This window comes from Lepidochelys kempii, chromosome 8 (assembly GCF_965140265.1).
Source record: "Lepidochelys kempii isolate rLepKem1 chromosome 8, rLepKem1.hap2, whole genome shotgun sequence".
NCBI classification, from domain to species: domain Eukaryota; kingdom Metazoa; phylum Chordata; order Testudines; family Cheloniidae; genus Lepidochelys; species Lepidochelys kempii.
Genome location: NC_133263.1, coordinates 75230434 through 75253048, shown reverse-complemented (window position 1 = coordinate 75253048; position 22615 = coordinate 75230434). Strand labels below are relative to the sequence as shown.

Genomic DNA, 22615 nt, shown 5'->3' with positions numbered 1-22615 from the left:
CTGTTACTGCTGTACTTATGGTGTAGGCCTCATGGCTCCATGTTTTCTGGAGTTAATCCTCTGTCAAACACTTATACTACTTTGAAGAAGAAAGAAGACACTTGAGGATTCCCCATTTCCTTTTATCTCAAGTATATCTGAGAAGCATCCCAAGGAGAGGCCCTAGCTGTTTTTGTGCCTTGCCCTCTTGCATCCCACCCCTCAAGCAGCTGAGCCAGAAATAAAAAAGGGCAAGCTAACTGGGAGCACAGCCCAAAAAAAAAAAAAAAAAAAAGTGGCATTGCATTTTGGCATGCCTGAGGTGACTGCCCTATTTGCCCATCCTGAGAACTGACCCTAAGCATCCCTATGGTGTCTTAAAATGACCTGGCGTGGTGTCTGCTAGAGGAATAAAACAGTCTGCTTTGAGGTGGACCATGACTTGCTATTTTTTTTTTATCTTACCATGTTACTCTTTTGGTCTCCCCAGTGCTCCCTAGAAGACAATAAGCCTCCATGCTTGAAAGTCTCATGTGAAGCAGAATAAGGGATCTTCACTACGTTGACAGGTTTTAGAGTAGCAACCATGTTAGTCTGTATCCGCAAAAAGAAAAGGAGTAGAGACTAACCAATTTATCTGAGCATAAGCTTTCGTGAGCTACAGCTCACTTCATCGGATACATGCAGTGGAAGTGAGCTGTAGCTCACGAAAGCTTATGCTCAAATAAATTGGTTAGTCTCTAAGGTGCCACAAGTACTCCTTCACTATGTTGAATGTCTACACAAATGCCACACTTCTCCAGTTCACTCAAAAGTATGTGCCACCACGGCCTGGCTATTGCCTAATCTAGATACAAAGTGTCCTTGGAACATTAGGCACTTTAAATATTTAAACTTTCATGGTGCATTTGGCTATCACTTGTGCTGAGGAAATTACTGATGTTCCTCCATGAACCTCCCTAAGACAATATTAGTTTCTCTTTAAGAAAGGCTTATCCTTATTTTTGATACTGAACAGGACCAGGCCAGACATCTTGAAATGCCTATAAAGGGCTAGGGTGGCAGTGAAAAATGACCAGTCCTGACAACAGCCATGCTACCCTGGCAGTCTATACAAGTGGTGGCTAGGAAGAAAGTTGGCTTCTAGGGATAACTCCAGATTTCCTTTCCATCCTCTTGGAGAAAATTGTGCAGGAAAAGAAGTCATTTTGGTGCCATTCCATCTTACATTAAATTCTTCATTAACGAGGTGATACTGTAAATGCATCTCACTACTTTCAGAGCTGGTATCAAGATTCAGTTTCAATAAGTCACCTATCAAGGTTACTCATACGCCCTTGCATCCATCCCAGGAAGGTTCTCTTCCACAATCTGTTTCAAAGATCTTAAGGACTTCATGTGGAGTAACTAATGTCCTGCGATAATGTACCCAACCTCTCTTGCTTACCACTCAACTGTTCTGCTCTTTGAGAACCATCTCTTAATGTTTGGCAGAGTGAATATTTTATTGTCACCTTTGGCAGGCCTTTGATTTTTAGGGTCACATTAAAGAAGTCTCTGCTTCCACAGTGAACCTTCAATCAGACTTCACATGAGAGATTTATGAGGGCAGCCACCTGGAGTACACAACTATGAATCACTGTTGCTTGGACTCCTCAAGTTAATAATTAGCTTATTAACTAGTGGTCTTACAGAACCCCTTTTCCAAGCTAAGTGCTTCTCCAAATTAGTAAACTTACTTTTGGAATATTGGAATTTGGAATAGTAAATCTTAAATTACAGAGAGGATTTCTGTCACAGACTGTTTATCTGGTATCTGTTCCTTGTTCCAGTACTACTTCTATTCTAGTCCACTTTTTTTTTAAATCCAAATGGCAGACCTCAATGGAGAAATTCAATTTCCAAAAATAGAACCCTAAAAAAGCCTGTATCTCTGGAAAAAAGATGAGTCAACTAACTATTGCTTTCAAAGATAAATAGTTTAGTTCAGTTTTTTTCAAGGGCATTAATTGGATTGAAGACTCTTGGGGGCACTATGGCTCCGCTGCTGAAACAGCACTTCAGATCTGAACCGGGAGAGTCCCAATCTGGACTTGCATTAGGAGCATGAACGCAAGAGTGGTAATTGTTGCACTTATGTATAGCTTCAGAGAGCACCAATTGCACGTAAGTATTTGGTCAGATGAAAATAAGACAGTGTGGCCTTTGGGCCTACAAACAGGAGCTTTGTGAAAGGAAATGTAAAGATGGGGGTTTGATACATTCATTAATGGGATTATGACTAAGTTGCCTGCAATAACAGGAGGTTGGACTCGATGACCTAGGAGATCTCTTCTGTAAGAACATAGGACTGGAACTGTTGGGACACCAAAGTACACATCTCTGTAAATTGGTTTGATTTATTAGGAGCTCAGCAGCCTGATTCAGGAGTTTGTACCACTAAGCAAAATCAGCTGCAGAAGCAACTTGAAAGCATTGTTAAGCAGCCTCAAGTGATGACTCCAGTACCACAGCAGCCTGCGCTAGCCCCTCTGTCAATGACTCAGTCGACTACCTTAATGTCAGCCACACTACCTATATCAAAAGTAAGTTGCCTTTTGAATACTGGCTTCTAAATGAAAGTAGATTGATACTATCTGGGGCAGTAGTTGATACATCCACGTATAATGTGGCTCACGCACAAAACTAATGGAACACCATTTAACATAGGGCACTGTGAATGAACACAACCTATTTATCTTGCATCCTATAAAATGTAGATTTTTTTTTTATACACAATTTCTGATCTCTCGAATAAGTAGGGCAGCGCTAATTACAGTATTTAGGGCAGAGGTTGAGTCAAAATGTAGGGTGATTGCATATTTAAATCTGGGTGTTTTGCTTTTCTTTGTGCTGAGATGAGTTAAAGAACGTGTTTGTTTTTCAGAAAGATGGTTTGAGAGACTGGTAGCTTTGCTTTATGTTAAGTTAAAGGTAGTTTCCAGATATGGGGACAGATCTCTGCTAAACTTCAAAATTAAATATTCAAAAGGAACTGATTTAATGTAAACTAAGTCCATGATATGATGGAAATACTTGATTTTTCAAAATAAGCAGATTACCTGTTAAATCTATAACAGAATAGTTATTTTAAACAACTCGTTTGTATGAGCTACCAAAAACAATTGCTGTTATCTAGACCTGTGTGTGAAAACATGCCATTTTGGTTAGCTCAAACCATCTCCTATCAACTAGCTTTGTTTCAACTATTCCAGCTGGAAACATGCATGCTCTCTCCCAGACCTTTTTCAGAAAAGTAAAAATATGTATCTGGTGAGTGTCTTAGTGAGTTAGTGGCAAAGTGCATATATTGTATCTCTTCCAAACCAGCGGCAGCACAATGTTAGACAAAACTTATGAGCTAAAAGCTTGTACTGATGGCCTCTAATTAGGCCTCAAATACTAGAGTGCAGCAATCTTTGTATTTGCTGGTGGCTGTTCTTATGTCAACTTCATAATCTAGTAACTTTTTTGAGATTTTACCCTACTTAAAAGTGACCGCAAAATAGATTAAACTGTAGTACGCTTTCCTTCCAACTCTAAAGAAGAAAGCATTACATTTGATGCTAGATTTGTAACACTTTTCTGAAAATGTAGGTCTTAAATATAAAATTGTAGAAACAAGTTCTACAGTTGTGGATAAAAAATACAGAAGCTTTTTGTCTAAAAAACCAAAGAAGTTTCTCTTTTGCTATTTATAGTGGAATTGTGCTGTTTTAGTTACTTGAAATATTCTGTGTGAACTTTTGTTTTCTAGGTTAAAAAGGGTGTGAAAAGGAAGGCTGATACTACTACAATATTCACAGCAAGCTGTGAATCTTCTCCAGCACTTAATGAACCAAAAGTTGCTAAAATATCATGTAGAGGAGAAAGTGAATGTAGTGTACCAGACAGTCTTCTAAAGAAAGACTTGCCAGATTCTCAACAGCCACTTGAAATTGTCAAAAATGTTCAATTATCAGAACAACTAAAGCATTGTAGTGAGATCCTTAAAGAAATGTTTGCAAAGCAACATGCATCATATGCTTGGCCTTTCTATAAACCTGTAGACATTACAGCTTTGGGGCTCAATGACCACCATGATACCACAAAATGCCCTATAGACCTTGGAACTATTAAGGTAAGAGGTTTTGGCTAGATTCACAACTCTAGTTTATTCTCATGTATAAGGGATTTATGGTCCTAAATTAAATATACCTTTTTAAATTGAATCTGAAAATGTCATGAAGACTTGGTTCTTTAAGGAAAGTAAATCTAGGCACAAAGACTGCATATCCTGTTGTACATAGTGTCTTACGGTTATTTCATGTTGTTGATTAACTGCTAAAGTAATTAGTTTGCTTACTTGTAGGGTGAACTGAGCTCAAAAATTAGTAAGAGGTCTTACATCACAGTTAGACTTTCACTCAAGCAAACTTCTAGTCATGATGCAAGCTTTCCAAGTTTCTAGCCTATCTGTATAAACCTACTGGGGCACAGGTAAAAGTACCTTTTTGGGTCACTTTTTATATATGCTGACAGTAGTCTTCTATATAAACAGATGATAGTCTCTATCCTTTTCCCAGTACTTAAGCATCACTCTAGCCCTTCAAGACTCGCTCTCATGATGCAATCTGAAACCTCAAACGCCCAGATGTCTCAACCGTGTAAGCTCCCTGTTTTGTCTTAAACTTAACTGCTCCCCATCTTAATTGGTAGGGCCATAATTCAGACTCTGTCATGTTTGTCCCCATTTATAAAAAACACAATAAGTCCTTTAGACAGTGTAGTCAAGGACTGAAAAAATGGATACATATTTTTATAAAATATTGATTTCTAAAGTTGGGTTCCCAAACCCTTATTTAGCTACCTAAATAAGTGGCCTAAGTTTCAGAAGAGTTGAGAACTTAATGGCTCCCATTGACTTCAGTGGAGCTCTCAGGTACTCAGTTCTTCTGAAAATTAGGCCACTTATTTAGGTAGCTAAATTAGGGTCTGGGAACCCAACTTTAACTGCCCATATTTATTTTTTATTTATCGCAAAACCTTGGCCTGGATTTATTAGAGTATTTCAGTCATCTACATGAGTTACAATACAAATTAAAGAGAGGACATGTGCAGAACAAATGTAGATTCTTTATAATCTATAACTGAACATTAGCTAAAGCTTTTTGGTACTACAACAGAAAGTTTAGTTATTCAGATCCTGTTAGTATCATAGCTTTAATTCAATAAAGTTGTATTGCTGACAGTTAATATTTGCAACAGAATATTCTAAGTCAGAAGAGGCTATGTGATGTATGAGCTTGTGTGGTGTGTGTGTTGGGTTTTTTTTTCTTTAATGATGGTTTTGGAGCTTCTGCAGTATGGTAACCCTACTGCACAAGATTTATTCTGATGCTGGAAGTATCAATCTTTCTTGACTTTTTTATATTTGGTGTTAAGCCCCAGATACATAGTCTGTAGCTTAAAGTTTATATAATCTAAAAAGCAACTTCATTATTCTGTTTCCTCATAGAAGAAAATGGATAACTATGAATATAAAGATACACAAGCGTTTGCTGCAGATATTAGATTAATGTTTATGAATTGCTACAAATACAACTCTCCAGACCATGAAGTGGTTGCTATGGCAAGAAAACTGCAGGTGAGTTATCACTTAATAAATTAAACTGGACCACCCAAGATTCCCACTGTGGTGCTGTTCTGGTAATGGCTCTTGGAGAATTAGCATAGGAGATAGAAGAGAAATCATTGGGTGCTAGGTGACCTGTGACTACTCTAGGACATCTAGACCAATACAAAGAAATCAGTAAAGATGAAAAACTCTTCTATAAAAGAGGTCCCAACATTTTTTATTTATATTTTAGGATATCTTTGAGATGCAATTTGCCAAAATTCCAGATGAACCTGTTGCAAGTATACCACCATCACAGCCCAAAACACAAATAGCAAGTGCTTTTTCTAGTGAAAGCACCAGTGATGACTCCACAGAAGAAAGATCATCCGAAGATTCAGAAGAGGAAAGAACAAGGCGCCTTGCAAAGCTTCAGGAGCAAGTAAGCAACAATGCTCTGTACAAAGTGCGTGACTATTATAACCTTGGGTGGCTCTTGTTCATATGTATCCATTCTAAGGTCTAGAACTAAGTGCTAGGAACCCAAGTAAAGAGGTTTTTTTAAATGTATGTCCAGAAGTGTGCATTTGGGGTGGTGGTACAGAATTATTTTCTTATGTGGTAGCACACTACACTGTGGTTACTTTGTGGGAGATGATAGATTCATAGAATATCAGGGTTGGAAGGGACCTCAGGAGTCCCTAGTCCAGCCCCCTCTCAAAGCAGGACTAATCCCCAATTTTTGCCCCAGATCCCTAAATGGCCCCCTCAAGGATTGAACTCACAACCCTGGGTTTAGCAGGCCAATGCTCAAACCACTGAGTTATCCCAGGCTTAACTTTCTACATACTGGCTTCAGAGCCTTCAGTAGGCAGACGTTGTTGAATAGGATATCTGCTACCTGTTCTTTAAAATGCATTGAATTAAAATTTCAAAAGTGCCTAAATCCAGTTGGTATTGCCTTGTTCTGAAGCCCCAATCCAATTGGGCTCTTTGCACCTCTCAAGCAGTTGAAGAGGCAGCCAGTTAGCATCAAGACAAGTCGCTTAGGGCAGTGATTTTCAAATTGTGATTCACAACCCAGTACCGGGTCGCGGAATGGAAGGCACTGGGTTGCGGCGGCTCTGGTCAGTGCCACCGACTGGGCCATTAAAACTCCCGTCAGCGGTGCTGCCCAGCTAAGGCAGGCTAGTCCCTATCTGTTCAGACACCACACTATGCCCCGGAAGCAGCCAGCAGCAGGTCCGGCTCCTAGATGCAGGGGGCCATGGGGCTCCGAGCACTGCCTCCACCCCGAGCAGTGGCTCTGCACTCTCATTGGTCTGTTCCTGGCCAATGGGAGGTGGGCAGGGGGAGGAGGGGAAGAACGGTGCCTTTGCCTAGGAGCCAGACCTGCTACTGGCTGCTTCTGGGGCACAGAGTGGTCCGCAGTGTCAGGACAGGTAGGAAGCCTGCCTCTGTACCCCGGCTGTGCTGCTGACCAGGAGCCGCTGGAGGTAATCCCATGCCCCAATCCTCTGCCCCAGCCCTGAGTCTCTTTCCCCCCCCCCCAAACCTGGAGCCCCCTCCTGCAACCCTAACTCTTCATTCCTGGCTGCACCCCAGAGCCTGCACCTCCTGCCCAGAGCCCTGATCCCCTCCTGCCCTAGCCCAGAGCCCCCTCCCATACTCTGAACTCCTCATTCGCAGCCCTTGCCCCCGTACCCCAACCCTCTGCCTGAGCCCCTCCCAAACCCCTCATCCCCAGCTCTGTTGGGTCATGGGCATCAACAGTTTTGTTCAACTGGGTGGCCAGAAAAAAAGTTTGAAAACCACTGACTTGGGGTATGTCTACGCTTACGAGGGATCGACGCTATGGCAATCGATCCACTGGTGGTCAATTTAATGGGTCTAGTGAAGAGCCGCTAAATCAACCACAGATTGCTCTCCCGTTGACTCTGGTACTCCACTGGAATGAGAAGGGTAAGATGGGTTGACCCAGGGTGGTGTAGACACCACAATAAGTTGACCTAAGCTATGTTGACTCCAGGTACATTATTCACATAGCTGGAGTTGTGTAACTTAGGTCAACTTCTCCCCATAGTGTAGGCTTGCCCTTAAGCTCTCTTGCTTACTCCAGATCCTACTGAGCTATAGTTCTAGCCTCTGGCTATTCAATTACCCCTTCCTTTTTTAACTGTGTCCTTCCCAGGACTTTTTCTTTCATGAATACCTTGCTGCCTTTGTGCCTTTAGACTCTCTCAAAGCTACTTCACTTCATAAATTATCACCATCCTATGTTAACTACTTTCAGGCACACTGACCTGGACTCTTAAATGCCTAACATAATAATGAAACTCCTTCAGGTTTTCAGTCCGATGAGCAATCTAATGCTTTGTTTGTTTTGTCTTTGAATTTTGAGTTGTCCTAAAATGATCATGAATATGTTCAAGTTTTGTGGAAAGCAGGTCAATAAGATGCTAGGCTACATTAAACTATTGTAAACAAGATTGTGAAGTTTCTACTGTATCACTGCTGGGTGTGCCTGTCTGAGGAACAATATCAGTAGGAATTATTCTAACATACTCTAAAGATCATAGGTCAAATCTAAAAATTTATTGCAAATTTAAGGGAATGTAATTAATCTATGACACTGTTTTCAACTCCTAATTTAAGAGGAGGCTGCATGCAGACTCTCTCATCCACAACCTCCAAATCCTAAGAATGAAAGAAGGCTATTACATTCTCAGTCTCCCTGCTGGGCAAGAAAGCATCAGTGATAAGTTACTTAAAAATTAATTGCACCACTGAAACTCAACTCTTACCAAAATTCAAGTTGGAACGTCTACAGCTCCTCTATTTTCTGTCAGTTTAGTGTTGATTGCAGTCCCTTTATGAAGGCTATCTTAGTATCATCTTACTCTTTTAAAAATATAATTTATTGAATTTTAATGAGCATAGCCACTGTGAGGTTCCATCAGGACAATTACTGGGCTTTTTTGCATCTGTGTCAAGATGCTCAAATTCTGGCAAAAGTCCAGAGAAGAGTTCCAAAATCTAATGAAAGGTGGATGGGTTTTAGCTCTAAATTTCCGTGTGCTGAGCTACTTAATTTGGAAACGAACTTCTCAAAGAGCATCAAGATGTGTGGTGTTTTCCATTTTGCTGAGGGCAGGCAGATTAATAATCACCCTTACTTCTGTTTAACTGTTCTGCAGTGAACTGTCGAGCTAATGTGTCTTGATGGGACTTCTTATCCATCCTTTCCTCTTTTAATCCCTATGCAGTGTAATCTGCCCCCCCCCGCCCTTTTTTTTTTTAACTTGGACAAAACATGAGTGTTATCTCTGCAGGTGTTATATAGTTCCAGCTGATTGTTGAAGCCAGCACTTTGTCTTGGTTTCAGTATAACTGTCTGGCCAGACTACAAGACTTCAAAATAGCTTGGACTTATGATGTGGAAGACTCTGCCCCAACATCCTCTCTAGACTGCCTTTCACAGAAACATCTCACAGGAGGTGGGCAAGCGATGCACTGAGACACTTGAGCCCCAAGTTCCTCATGCTAAAGAAGAGCTTTGGGATGTTTCTGCAGGAAGACAATTTTTTTTTGCAAGTCTGGGAGGCAAGAGACAACCCCTATGTGCACATGTAGCTGCTACAAATGTTCTCCCTCTTAATGCAAGCCCCCATTTTCCAAAGCTCCCCTCATCCTGTTTGTTCTACCTTCCAAAATCTTGTTACACGACTGAGTAAACACCCTACTATCCCTGCCCAGCTGCCAAAACTCTCCCATGGCCTTCGGGACCAGTTTTTTCCCTTCCCAATATTTTTCCTGTAATGACTATCAAGATGCTTAGTTTCCTTTCTTCTTTTCTTTGACAGCTTAAAGCTGTTCATCAGCAGTTGCGGGCATTGGCCAAAACCTCCTTGCCCAAGCTGAGGAAGAAAAAAGGGAAGTCTAAAAAGGGGAAAAGAGGCAAAGAGAAATCCAAACACAAATATGTGAATCAAAAGAAGAAAAAGCTAAAGCAAAAAAAGAAATTGAAGAAAAAACTGTCTTTAAATATGTAAGTGTGAGGGTTGTGTGGGTGACAAATTATTTTAAATTGCTCTCAATGCAGTAAACTCTCTCTCTTGTAGTCAGTCAAAGAAAACAAAGCAGCAAGTCTCACTGGCACATAAATCAGAAGATGAGGATAGTGCCAAGCCTATGAATTATGATGAAAAAAGGCAGTTGAGTTTGGACATAAATAAACTTCCTGGAGATAAGCTTGGAAAAGTGGTATATATAATACAGTCAAGAGAGCCTTCACTGAGAAACTCTAATCCTGATGAGATAGAAATAGACTTTGAAACTTTAAAAGCATCGACACTTAGAGAACTAGAGAAATATGTGATGGCTTGTTTAAGGAAAAGACCAAGAAAACATGGTGTGTATATATCATGGATAAACTCTACACAATATGTTTAACTAGAATTTATTTTGGGTTTGGATGTAGCTCTTGATGTAGCTCTTAATGTCTCTCTTTATTTCATATACAGTGAAGAAACCAGAGAAGTCAAAAGAAGAACTTAATTTTGAGAAAAAACAAGAGTTGGAAAAGAGGCTGCTGGATGTCAATGGGCAGTTAAACCCTAAAAAGCAAAATAGCAAATGTAATGTGACCATTAGTTGTACTGCTCTGTTCTTTATAATGAGATTTCCTCCTGACGTCTGTACTCTGATATAACTGGTGGGATTTCTTCCTTTTAAAATATTAGCGGCACTAGAAGTTGCTAGTCGTCACTTTTTTTTAACCTGCAAGAGTGGGAGATCTCTCCTATATTATCTCAACTACACCACAACAGTAATTTTTTGTTGGTCAGCTATTTTTTTCATCTGTTACAGAACCTTTTCTGTAACATTTTTTAAAAATATTAACAAAAGTTATCTTGTACTTCATGGCGTTCGCATCTCTCAAGCAATGTAGGGTGCCAGTCAGACCACAGGAATTGCCACTTGCACCATAGCAAAGGTCTGTATTTTGTGTGGCATCCTGCATCTGATCATGGCTAATAGAAAATGCTTCAGGAAAAAGTTTCATTTAACCATGTTCCTCTTTTTCAAATCCTATTCTGGTGTGGTGGTGTGAATATTGAATTGGTTCTTTTCCACCTCCTTCATCTCTTCTTTAAGATGATAAAGACACAGTCAAGTGCCTGCAAAAAGTGTGCAGTTAAAAATAGTACATAAGAAATATCTTGGTCACTGGTTTCACCCAGCAGTCTCAGAGCAGTGGGGTCCAGGGAGAGTGGCATAAAGCTCTCTTGAACTCTAGTGTCAACAGATTAAATTCAACAGTAAATCAGCACAGAGGGTCTAATACTTCTGGAATGCATTGGTCAGGGGCCATTGCTTGGGTAAGGGCTTGTCTACGCTTACAGCACTGCAGCACCACCACCATAGGGCTTTGTGAAGACCCTCCCTACACTGATGGGAGAGTTTCTCCAGTTGCTCTAGTTAGTTGTTGCCTCTTGGAGGTGGACTATGGTGGAAGCCCTCCCATTGACATAGCGAGAGTTAGGTCGGTGTAACTGTGTAAGCCAGGGGTGTGGACTTTCCACTCCTCTGAGCAACGTAGTTATACCAATCACAAGTTGGTGGTAGAGACCAAGCCTAAGAATCTGCATCAATGCCAGCCTCTCCAGCACCCACTGCTGGATTCTGTTGGAGTTAGTACTTTGAAGGAATCAAAGCATAAGCTATGTCAGTAATGAAGGATGTGACAAGATGTATTCAGGCGAGGGCTCTCACATGATTAAAAAAATTTAATTGCATGATTAAAGAGTAGATTACCAAATGAAATTTATTAAATATTTTTGGATGTTTTTAAAATATATCTATTTCAGTTACATCACAGAATACAAAGTGTACAGTGCTCACTTCATATTTTCAATTACAAATATTTGCACTGCAAAAATGATAAACAGAAGAAATAGCATTTTTCAGTTCACTTCATACAAGTACTGTCATGCAATCTCTTTATCATGAAAGTGCAACTTACAAATATAGTGGGTTTTTTGTTACATAACTGCACTCAAAAACAAAACAATGTAAAACTTTAGAGCTACAAGTCCACTCAGTCCTACTTCTTGTTCAGGCAATCGCTAAGAGAAACAAGTTTTGCTTACATTTATGGGAGATAATGCTGCCTGCTTCTTGTTTACAGTGTCACCTGAAAGTGAGAACAGGTGTTGACATGACACTGTTGTAACTGGTGTCGCAAGATATTTACATGCCAAATGCGCTAAAGATTCATATGCCTCTTCATGCTTTGGCCATCGTTTCAGAGGACGTGCTTCCATGCTGCTGACACTCATTTTTTTAAAAATGCGTGAATTAAATTTGTGACTGAACTCCTTTGGGGAGAATTGTATGTCTCCTGCTCTGTTCTACCCACATTCTGCCATATATTTCATGTTATAGCAGTCTCAGATGATGACCCAGCATATGCTGTTCGTTTTAAGAACACTTTCACTGCAAATTTGACAAAATGCAAAGAAGGTACCAATGTGAAATTTCTAAAGATAGCTATAGCACTCAACCCAAGATTTAAGAATTTGGAGTGCCTTCCAAAATCTGAGTGTGATGAAGTGTGGAGCATGTTTTCAGCAGTCTTAAAAGAGCAATACTCCGATGCAGGAAACTACAGAACCCAAACCACCAAAAAAGAAAATCAACCTTCTGCAGGTGGCATCTGTCTCAGATAATGAAAATGAACATGTGTTGGTCTGCATGGTTTTGGATAGTTATCGAGCAGAACCCGTAATCAGCCTGGACGCATGTCCTATGGAATGGTGGTTGAAGCATGAAGGAACATATGAATCTTTAAAGCATCTGGCATGTAAATATCTTGCGGCACCAGCTACAACAGTGCCATGCAAATGCCTGTTCTCACTTTCAGGTGACATTGTAAACAAGTTGGCAGCATTATCTTCTGCAAATGTAAACAAACGTGTTTGTCTAAGCGATTGGTTGAATAAGAAGTAGGACTGAGTGGACTTGCAGGCTCTAAAATTTTACATTGTTTTATTTTTGAATGCAGTTTATTTTGTACATAATTCTACATTTGTAAGTTCAACTTTCATGATAAAGAGATTGCATTACAGTACTTGTATTAGGTGAATTGCAAAATATTGTTTCTTTTGTTGGTTTTTACGGTGCAAATACTTGTAGTCAAAAATAAATATTAAGTGTGTTCTGTGTTGTAACTGAAATCAATATGTTTGAAAATGTATAAAACATCCAAAATATTTAAATGGCATTCTATTATTAACAGTGCAATTAATCACGATTAATTTTTTTAATCGCTTGACAGCCCTACTTAACATATATATGCATAAGACTTTCAGTGCTATATGTACTTCCTTTTCTTATCTTGCAGCTGAAAATAACCCTATACCAAAGATTATTGGTGGACCAAGGCGACTGAGTGAGAGTAGCAGCAGCAGCTCCTCCTCTGACTCTAGCAGCAGCAGCACTAGCGGTGATTCTAGCTCCTCAGATACCAGTGACTCTGAATCAGGTCAGATAACCTCATTGTGTCGCCTCTGCCTCTTGAGATACAGAATTTACAAAAGAAGCTTCACTTTGCATACTTCTAGGCCTACTGACTTGCTGTATGTTCCAGGGTGCCATAGTCTAGTCAAATGCTATGAAGTAGAAATACCTGAAACTCTTTTACGGATAAAACTTCTCTAGAAACGTACTTTTTTTTTTTTAAGTAGCAAACTGAAATTGTGAATGAAAACTTCTAGTAGCAAAATGTAAGTATCTGTACTGGAGCTTGTCACAAACTATATTCTAGGTTACTTGTCGTATACTTTTATCTAATTCATATTTGTCTAAAAATGGTGTTGCCTAAGTGTTTGTAACAACACAGTTACTATAATTGGATGACTATAGAAATACTTTGTTTGTATGTAGGCCTACAACACAGCAGCAAAACTCTTTTTTTAAGAAATAGAAAAATAAATGGGTATGGAGGGATGAGGGCCGGTGTAGTACCTAAAACTCTTACCAACAGCATTTCTAATGATAATACTTCAAACTAATGTTTTCCCAAAAAAACAAAGCTGGAGTTAATGGAAATTGTTTTTACAGTGTTCCATTCTGAAATGCAATTCGCAGTGCAGTCTGGATTGAAAACAATCCCAGATTGCTGCAAGATTGTGAGTGTCTTTGACTACTGTAACACATGAGGTGCATATCTCTCTCATGAGGTGGGAGGAGAGGAATGAGACTTGTATTAGTTCTTTGAACTTTTCAAACTGTTCAATATAAATGTATATAGCGGGGTTCTTTCAAACTGTAATTAAAGCATTGCTCAATGTTTAGGCCCTGTTTACACTGGGAAAATAACACTTTTCCTGACATGTAATCTTTTTCCCAATAATATGTGTAAGCATCTAGTATAAGAAGGAGGTTTCAGTGGTGGTTAACATAGCCCATTTTTCCAGTGGCCCGTGTCTTAGACTCTCTGTACACTGATTTTGGGGAACAAACTTAAAATTATTCAAATAGCAGGTAAAGCTGCTATACATGATGAGATCCTCTGAAGGACTGATACATACACTGTTATGCATAAAATGCTCACCCTTGCAGTTTACTGAACACTCAATGACTAGGATGACTATATTTCCCTATGCTGAACACAGGACACCTGGTAAAATTTATTCGTATTCAAGCAAGTTCAACGGCAATCAATCAGAACCATGCAGCACAAACGTTCAAATTATCATCAAGTTGACTGAGCCCCTGTTAAAAAGAAATACTGCATAGTTGGATTTTTTATTTGCCTTATCTTTAAGGCTTTTGGGCTCACACGAGGAGAGGTCACACACACACACACACACACACACACGACGGGGTGACTGACTGACCCCCACACCCCCTCCCTGCCTGGTGTGCTTTGCCCTTCATGCCTGGCTGGGCCCCCAGGCTGGACCCGCCTCCCCCGGTGCTGCACCTTCCCAAGGCAACACATGGGAGGGGGCACACAGGATCACATGCTTCCCCCCCCCCCCGCCAATTTCTGCCAGGGTTCACACCAGAATGTGGCCAGCAGCAGCCTTTCAGCACTGTGTGGGAGAGAAGGGATAGGAGCTGCTTCCAGCCAGAGGGGAGAGGAAGGGATGACCTGGCCCATGTCTTTGCAGAGTTTGTTCTCTCTCTTTTTTTCCCCGTTCCTCTCCTTTCCCACTCCTTCTGTGGCTGGAAGCAGCTTGTCCCTTCCTGCCGCACAGTGTTCAAAGGCACCTAATGGCCACTGACAAAACCCAGCTGTCTCCTGTCCCCTGGCTACAGGAAGGGTTAAGCCCTAGGATGAATTGTGCACAAGGGCCCAGGGAACCTGGCTGCAGAAGCTTCAGCAAACCTGGCTAGAGAGATGTCTCAGTAGCAGAGTTTCCTCGGGGGCGGAGCAGCCCCAGGCTCCTTGGGGGAAGGACCCAGGGTGGGTGTACGTATGAAGAGGCTGGTAAGCTCCTTCCCGGGGCGGGGCTGCTGTCGATCCTGCAGGGTCAGGGCATGAACAGATTGGAAATTGCTCCCGTGCACTGTGGCCCCCTCCGCCTCCCACCACTCCAGAGCTTAGCTGAGGGGCAGAGAGGCTTCCCTGTGCCAGCTCTGTGCGTGTGCCAAAGCCCCATAGAGCTTGGTTCCTACTGGCCAGCGCCCAGGCCAGAGAGTCTTGGGCTTTCATGGGGTGCTGGCCCAGCCAGAGGCAGTGGGGGAAAGAAGGAGCCTGCCAGCCAGGCTGTTGGTAAGCTGAGCATTCTGACCAGGGGCTGGTTCTTTGCTCAGCTAGTGGGGGTGATATGGGGGAGCAGCAGGGCTGGAGGGGATGAAGGGACAAAGCAGGGAGAGGACAGTGAGAGAGGGATCACATAAAAGGGCTGATGGGTGGGCAATAGAGGCGACACATAACTGGCCACTGCCTAGTGCCTGCCTGCACTCACCAGTGGCCGCAGAGTGCAGCCAGCACTGGCCAGAAACGGGACGGGGGCGAGGCCCTGCTGGTTAAGAGCTAACATGCAACGGGGGCTGAGCTGATGGACCAGTAGGGGCAGCGGCCACCCCTGTGTGCTGCAGCTTCACCCCATCACCAGCCTTGTACACCCACCCCCATCATCAGCCACTGGACCCTCCCACTCACCGCCTGTGGATGGGCAGCTGGCGAGCAGGGATACAGCCAGCAGCAAGAGCCAGCAGCAAGACCCACCAGTACTGATGGGGGGAGACAGAAAATATGGGACAAATTTGCCCATTTTTAAGAAAGTCAGGACACCTGCAGGAGGGCTGAAATGTGGGACTGTCCCTTTAAAAACAGGACGTCTGGTCACCCTATCAATGACAATAATATCCGGCACTGAAGAGTTGACCTCTGTCTTCGTGTTAAAACCAGAACTTCAAGTTCAGAATTTTTGAAAGTGTCTGGGCTCTTCCAAACTACACTAGTTGCCTGGAAGATGGAAGCGCATTCTTTAGTGTAAAGGATTTTTTTCTCTTGTAGCTGGAATTAATTTTCATGACTGGCACAACATTTCAGCCAGTTTTATATAGGCATCTATGTTCAAAATATAGGTAGTTCATCTCAAGGCGGTGTTGACTCTTAGTGGCATTCTCAGACCAACAAACTACAGTACTTGCAGTTTAAAGTTACATTTAGAAGTTTTGTTTTACTGAGCCATCTGTCACTACTTCAAATATCTAATCATTTCACATATACTGAATGACAATCTTTAAGTAAAAATAGACGTAGTCTAAAAACATACAGAATGTATTTTGAACTTGAAATCACGCTGTTAATTGAAAACTGACATGCAGTCCACTGGTACGGCAAGTTTTCAGCTAGAAATACAGCTGCCTTTCACTTTAAATATTTTATATGCTGTCATTGATTTAAAACATCTATTCTGAAAGCCACGTACACTTAATTTTAATTGTTAATCAGTTTTTGTAATACAGTATGTGTTCATCTACCATTTCATCAGAAATAAAAATATGGATCTAGTTAATGGATACTCTAAGAGCATGTCTACACTTTGAGATGGTGATGTAACTTCCAGCTCCAGGAGACACAAAGGTGTTAGCGCACTAAAAATAGAGCATGCCTGTGGTAGCAGGAGGGGCTACCTGCCCTGAATCTATACCTATGGTCTTGGATGGGTACATACTTGAGGCTGCTAGCTGTCTAGGGCTGCTTCCAGCTACTGGAGTATGCCAGGATACCATAGCCTCATCTCTTCTATGGCAATGGCAGCTAAGGTATAGATCCCATTAGGACCCTATATGTGTGCCTAATTCTGTGTATTGAGTCCCATTGACTTCAGTGGTGGTACAGATGCTTAACTCTGTGAACAGGAGTAAGCTCTCTGGGACAGGGATGCCTGTTTGTTCAGTTCCCACAACAATGGGTCTTGGACCTCTAGGTGCTACTGCAATACAGATTAAAAATGTCTTGATGTGAATCCATACAACAGATGTGAATACCTGAGTTTCTCCCTTCACTTTATTTATGATTACAGAAATAGGCTCAAAGCCAAATGGAACCAGACAGAATGGTCTGACTTCTAAAGAACAAATGGAGGTAAATTCACATTTCTCTTCTGTTAGAATGCATATAACTTTAGATCTAGATTAAAAGGTTTGTCATTCACTGCTTAGTATTGTTTGCTGAAATCACTTAAATAGCTTTGTTCTCTGTTGTTTGATACTAAAATTTTGAATATTTAATTTGATTCTAATTTTGTTTACCTCACTCATAGGGAGGAACAAAGTTTGTTTGCTGCAGAAGTTCAAAGTTAAGCATATTGCTGACACACTGTAGCTAGACCTCGCCCAGCTGCTGGGGTGGGAGCAACATTTGGGGATCTTACTTCACTACAGATGTGGGGGAGGAGGAGGGAACAGGGGAGAAATATGGAGGCAACATTTAACTAAAAATGGTTAACAAGGTTTATTTTTTTTAAGTGTCTTTAACACAGTCTTACCCTTCACACACTAAAGTGAATCAACCTAATAAACCATGCTAAGCACACTAAGGTCTTATCTTCGCTATAAGCACACAAATCTTCCAGTAAAATATTCATTCAGATATAGTGACAGATGTAGGAAGTATCCAAAACGTTACAGCATCATCTGAACAATGAGCAAGATTTAAGAGGAACTAGCCTAACATGAAACTAAATACATAAAACTCTTTAGCTCTCTTTTTCCAATAAATAAACAAACTACCTACTCCACTCCTGGGTGAATACCCATCTTATATACCAGTGCACCTGCTTGGCCATGACCCTCCCATTGCCCATGCCCATCCTTCACAATGTACTCTGATCCCAAATGGGAGGAGAGGCGGCAGCTAGTTTTTCAAAGTACGTTTACAAGAAAACTTCCACATCAGTTTGCCCTCACTGGACTCAATCCTCCCCCCCCCCCCCCGCCCTTTCTGGAAGAGTTTGAGTACCGCTCCTGTGCTTCAAATATACTGCTCTTCCTTTCAGAGCAGAGCACTTAACCACATAGGAAAATCAGGTGGCAAACTTAACTGGACGCCTTTATTCAACTGCTGTTTATTCACCCTCCATTATAGATGCAAGACCTCCTCTTAGAATATACCTTTCACTCAGACTCTGATCCTGCAAAGACTTAAGTATATGCTTAGCTTCATTCAGTGTGAGTAGCCTTTGCAAGACAGGTGCTCACGTGTCTCCACAGTGAGAGCCATGCTACTGATATATCTCGGTCTCTCCCTGGTAAAACTAAGACTTACAGAATGCTACTCCTATGCCACCAGGCTGGGTCTTAAATGTAATTTGTCTTTATCTCTACAACTTTCTCTGTCGTATACTTGGTATCTGAGTCAGAATATAGTGTATTTACCAAAGTATCTACCAGACAGCAGGAGTTAATGCCACTTCTTCCGTTTAAATTGTGCATCATTGTTAATTTAAATGGGTACATTTTTCTGCTGTCAACCTATAGAATTCCTAACAAATACTATAGGCACCAGTGACATCAGATATTATTTGTATTGTATTTTTAAGAGAAGTAGATCACTTTCAAATGCCCAGGTGGAAACGGGAAAACTTGAAGAGGTATAAAGGGTTAACTTTATCAAATGCAAGGTAAATATCAAAAATTAATTACATTTAAATCTTCCTGCAGCAAATACCACTGTCTTTACAAAAGACATCCTGCAATGCTATTCCTGAAGTGCAGACCTCATTTTCTTTTACTAGTAGCTTGCAAAATCAAAGATCATCAGAAACACAGCCTTCTCTTAAAATACTACAGTGGCCTCAGCTTTTGCAACGTAGTCCACTTAAACTACCTGAACAAAGCATGCTGTCTCCTTCAGGTAAAATCTTTACACCAGAAAATGAAATGGCTATTATTGACATGAGACTGTCATTATAGCAGGAGAAGAAAATTGGTATTGGTCTTGTCTAGAAAATTCCTGTTTTGTTTGTTGGAGTTTGCTGGGAGGTAGGATGGGGGAAGTGTTAGGTTAGAGACCCTGCAATAGCTTCCATGTGTAGTGTTGAGCACCCTTTGTTCTATGTCATGGAGGTCAAGCAACACTTAGCAGAATCCTGGTTGCAGAAATGCAGTCTACCAACACTTCAGATACAGTGGTTTTTGTAAGTGTCATTTTACTACTGTCAAACAGCAAAATAGAAAAGAGTAATGTGACTATAAAAAGTGACTCAAGATTGAGATAAAAGGACATAATCCTGCATTGGTAAAGCTGGGTTTAAAGGAAAGAATATCCAATCTCTTACCTTAAAGCTATCTTGCAAATATTTAATGACATGCCCCCCCCCCCCCCCCCAAATCATCCTTCCTCAGTTCTGGTATAAATCTAAATGAGTTGCTAGCTGATTATCCAGCTGGGAAGCTAAGTAAAAATAGATGACTGTCCCAAAAGGTATCTAGCTGGAATGTACACTTGGCTATTCTGTGTCTTAAAATATTGTTGAGCTAATTTTGAGTATAGGTTACAGATTTGTTGACTCTGTATATTACGGGAAGTTGCACATTTAATTTCCATTTTTCCCCCCTCCACTCAGGTATAATCACAGTTATATCTCCACTGCACTCCACACCCCTACAGCAAAGGCCTCAAAATATTCCAAAGACATGCCAGCCTTTTGTCAGCCAGCCTACTCACATTGCCACAGAGGTGAATTGTCATTATTTATGCTGATTTATCTACAAATAGATTTCTCAAGTATCTTCATATAACAAACCTTTTGTCCTTTAAAATAAGTAGACCTAGTATTGCAACACTTCAGGCTTGTATTCATACAACAGTGGAGTAAGGTTTTCTGTTTTCCTGGAAATGTTGGCTGAGTTTGATTAGACCCATACAGAACCACTGAAATGCTAATCTAATTCCCATTAATCAAATAGTGACTTAATTGCCTTTAATAGGAATTGGATTGTGCTTTCTATGCCAAAATATGAAAGGAAAAGCTTTGCAGCTGAAGGAATCACTAGCTTAACTGTCTTTCTTTAATGCATATCCTCTAACATAGTTGCTGAAAGTATAAAGCTGCCAGGATCACTCTGACTTTCAGAAAGCAAAGATTACCTTGTAATATAATCACAGCATCTTCATTAGTTCTTCTTTTTTGCTTCCGTCTCTGGAAATATACTAAACTCTTGTCAGCTGTATGGTACAGTGACGATGGTATGAGGTGAGGCCTGGCTTTTTTCCCCCCTCTCCACATGATTTTATCTTTTGATTAAAAGATAAATATGGAGAATTCCTTGAGCTTTGAGGGAAGAATGATTTAATAAATAAAACCTGGGACGTGAATAATCCACCCTTGAGGAGTCTCTGGATGGGGGCCCTCAACTGTCATGCTGAATTCTATAGTTCCCTTTGAGTTGGACTTGATGTCACAGCTTAACCTCTCCCAACTTGTCTAGGAAGATAGTTAGGTGAACATGCTTCCAAACAGGTCTAGGTACAGTTGATTCACCCAAGCTTTCAATAGCTTTTACTTTCTGAAGTTTCTCCAGTGCAAAGACTTAAAATGCACCTCTTCCATGCTACAGAATATAGCTTTAGCCATGTCGGTCCCTGCATATTAGACACACAAAGTGGGTGAGGTAATATCTTTTATTGGACCAACTTCTGTTGGTGAGCAAGACAAGCTTTCAAGCCACAGAGAGCGCTTCTTCAGGTCTAGGAAAGGAACTCCCAGCATCACAGCTAAATATATTGTCCCTCTTCGGTGGTGCTATTTTGTTCTTAGACTCTCCAGCCCAGAGTCTCCATTACACAAAGATAGGCTTTCTTCCTCTTCTGCACTGAGCCTGGTGGTAGAGGGCCAGTAACACCTTCTCTAATTCTCATGATGCATTTGTGAAAGCCCCAGCCCAACATAGGGGCTGCTTTATCTTATGCCAGTTTAACCTCTACAGGAACATACTCGGCTGAGAATGAAGGTAGTGCAGGTGTGCTCCACCCTGCCCCTTACTCTGGCATGGGGTGGCAGTTTTAGGAGCCAGTAAAACACTTTGCACAAGCTGAACTCCCCTATGCTGAGGGAATTCTCAGCTGGCCAGCTAAGGCTTGATTCTGCCACTTAGCGCCACTCAGGTGGTGCAAACTTCCTGGAACAGGAGGAGGGAATCTGGACCACGGTCATATTGTCCCCCACTTGATTTTCTTTCAGCAGTACTTGCTACTAAGTCAAAGTGCCTGCTTACGTAGAATTTACTTTAGTTGACTACAGTATGGATTAAATCTACTTCGTCCTTGCAGGTCCAGCCTGTATAGACTGAAATAACCCACTGCTGAAATTCCCTTTTTCTGTTAGATAAATACTATAGAACATTGCACATATTAACTGATCAGAGTACATTTTGAAGACTGTCTTAATTTTCTCCTAGGCATCCAATTCATCTCTCCAGGACATTCCAGTTACTGATGGCAAAGAACCTGGAAAATTAAATATTCTTCAAAACAGTGTTTCTGGTGGAGTTGCTGGCTCAAAATCCATAAATCAAGAACAAAGTATGTATGGTCTTATTAGAAATGTAACTGAGATCAGGGGCATACACTTGAAATAAATGTATATGTGAACTTTCAGATTATATTGGTCAAAATAAAGTAATACTGAATGTAGTATTTGTTCACTAGTTAATATCTAAATAGTACTGCATGCAAACATTAGTGTGACTATTTTTCCGGGTACACTTTGTTGTTTGATTCACTTAACAATTTACATAAAGCTAAGTAAAAATGGATATCCAGTTCTCATTCTGGTTGTATCTGATACCAAGACTATATAAAGCCAATGACTTTACATTTGAAAAGGCTTAACTTTCCCTGCAGTTTAGTAGCGGGGACAAATCGCTTAATTTAGAAAGCTCAGAATAGTTAGATAAAAATTCACTCCACTGATGCCCTGTTACGTAACAGTAAAACTTTTTGCTGAACTTTAAAAGGATTCTCTACTGACACTCCCTAGAATGTCTCCAGGCGGCTTAATCTTTATCATATGGCTTTTGGGGGTAGCAGAGATCTGTCAAAATAAACAGATGATAAAGAATTTTCCCTACTGTAGAAACAAATTGATAAAATACTGCTTCAGTCTTGCATCACTATTGTGAGAGCAGGGGCTACAGGTATCAGTGTGTCTACTGCAGCGTTTCATTCCCTTCTAAAGTTCTTCAATACAGTCCTGAGTAGGGGATTCTGCTAAAAACGATGATCTGATGGCTTCATATTTCCTGGGCAATATATTAAAAGTAGCCCATAAACCACTGAGCAATTAGTGCAGTAGGGTTGAAGGAGGTAAAGAGGTCTGGGAATAACCTGTCCCTAGAACGTAAAGTTTTTACTTACTTCAGACTTTTAAATAGGTACTGAGCTGGAGATCAGTCATTTCTGCTGGGGATGACTTAACAGTTCTCACACTGAGTCCCCAATGCAATAGTAGCTTGAGCTTCAGAATACTTTGA

General features: G+C 40.9%; 1 protein-coding gene across 1 annotated transcript in view; it reads left to right on the top strand.

Moving 5' to 3' along the window:
- The window catches only part of BRDT (bromodomain testis associated), a 42029-nt gene that overhangs the window by 7941 nt on the left and 11473 nt on the right, over window positions 1-22615 (top strand). Inside the window, exons 4-15 of the mRNA XM_073358225.1 lie at window positions 2386-2564; window positions 3776-4138; window positions 5516-5644; window positions 5868-6056; window positions 9478-9662; window positions 9736-10025; window positions 10138-10251; window positions 13020-13160; window positions 17164-17225; window positions 18803-18995; window positions 19708-19820; window positions 21542-21665. Of these exons, the coding sequence (XP_073214326.1) occupies window positions 2386-2564; window positions 3776-4138; window positions 5516-5644; window positions 5868-6056; window positions 9478-9662; window positions 9736-10025; window positions 10138-10251; window positions 13020-13160; window positions 17164-17225; window positions 18803-18995; window positions 19708-19820; window positions 21542-21665 (2082 nt within the window). The remainder of the gene's footprint in view (window positions 1-2385; window positions 2565-3775; window positions 4139-5515; window positions 5645-5867; window positions 6057-9477; window positions 9663-9735; window positions 10026-10137; window positions 10252-13019; window positions 13161-17163; window positions 17226-18802; window positions 18996-19707; window positions 19821-21541; window positions 21666-22615) is intronic.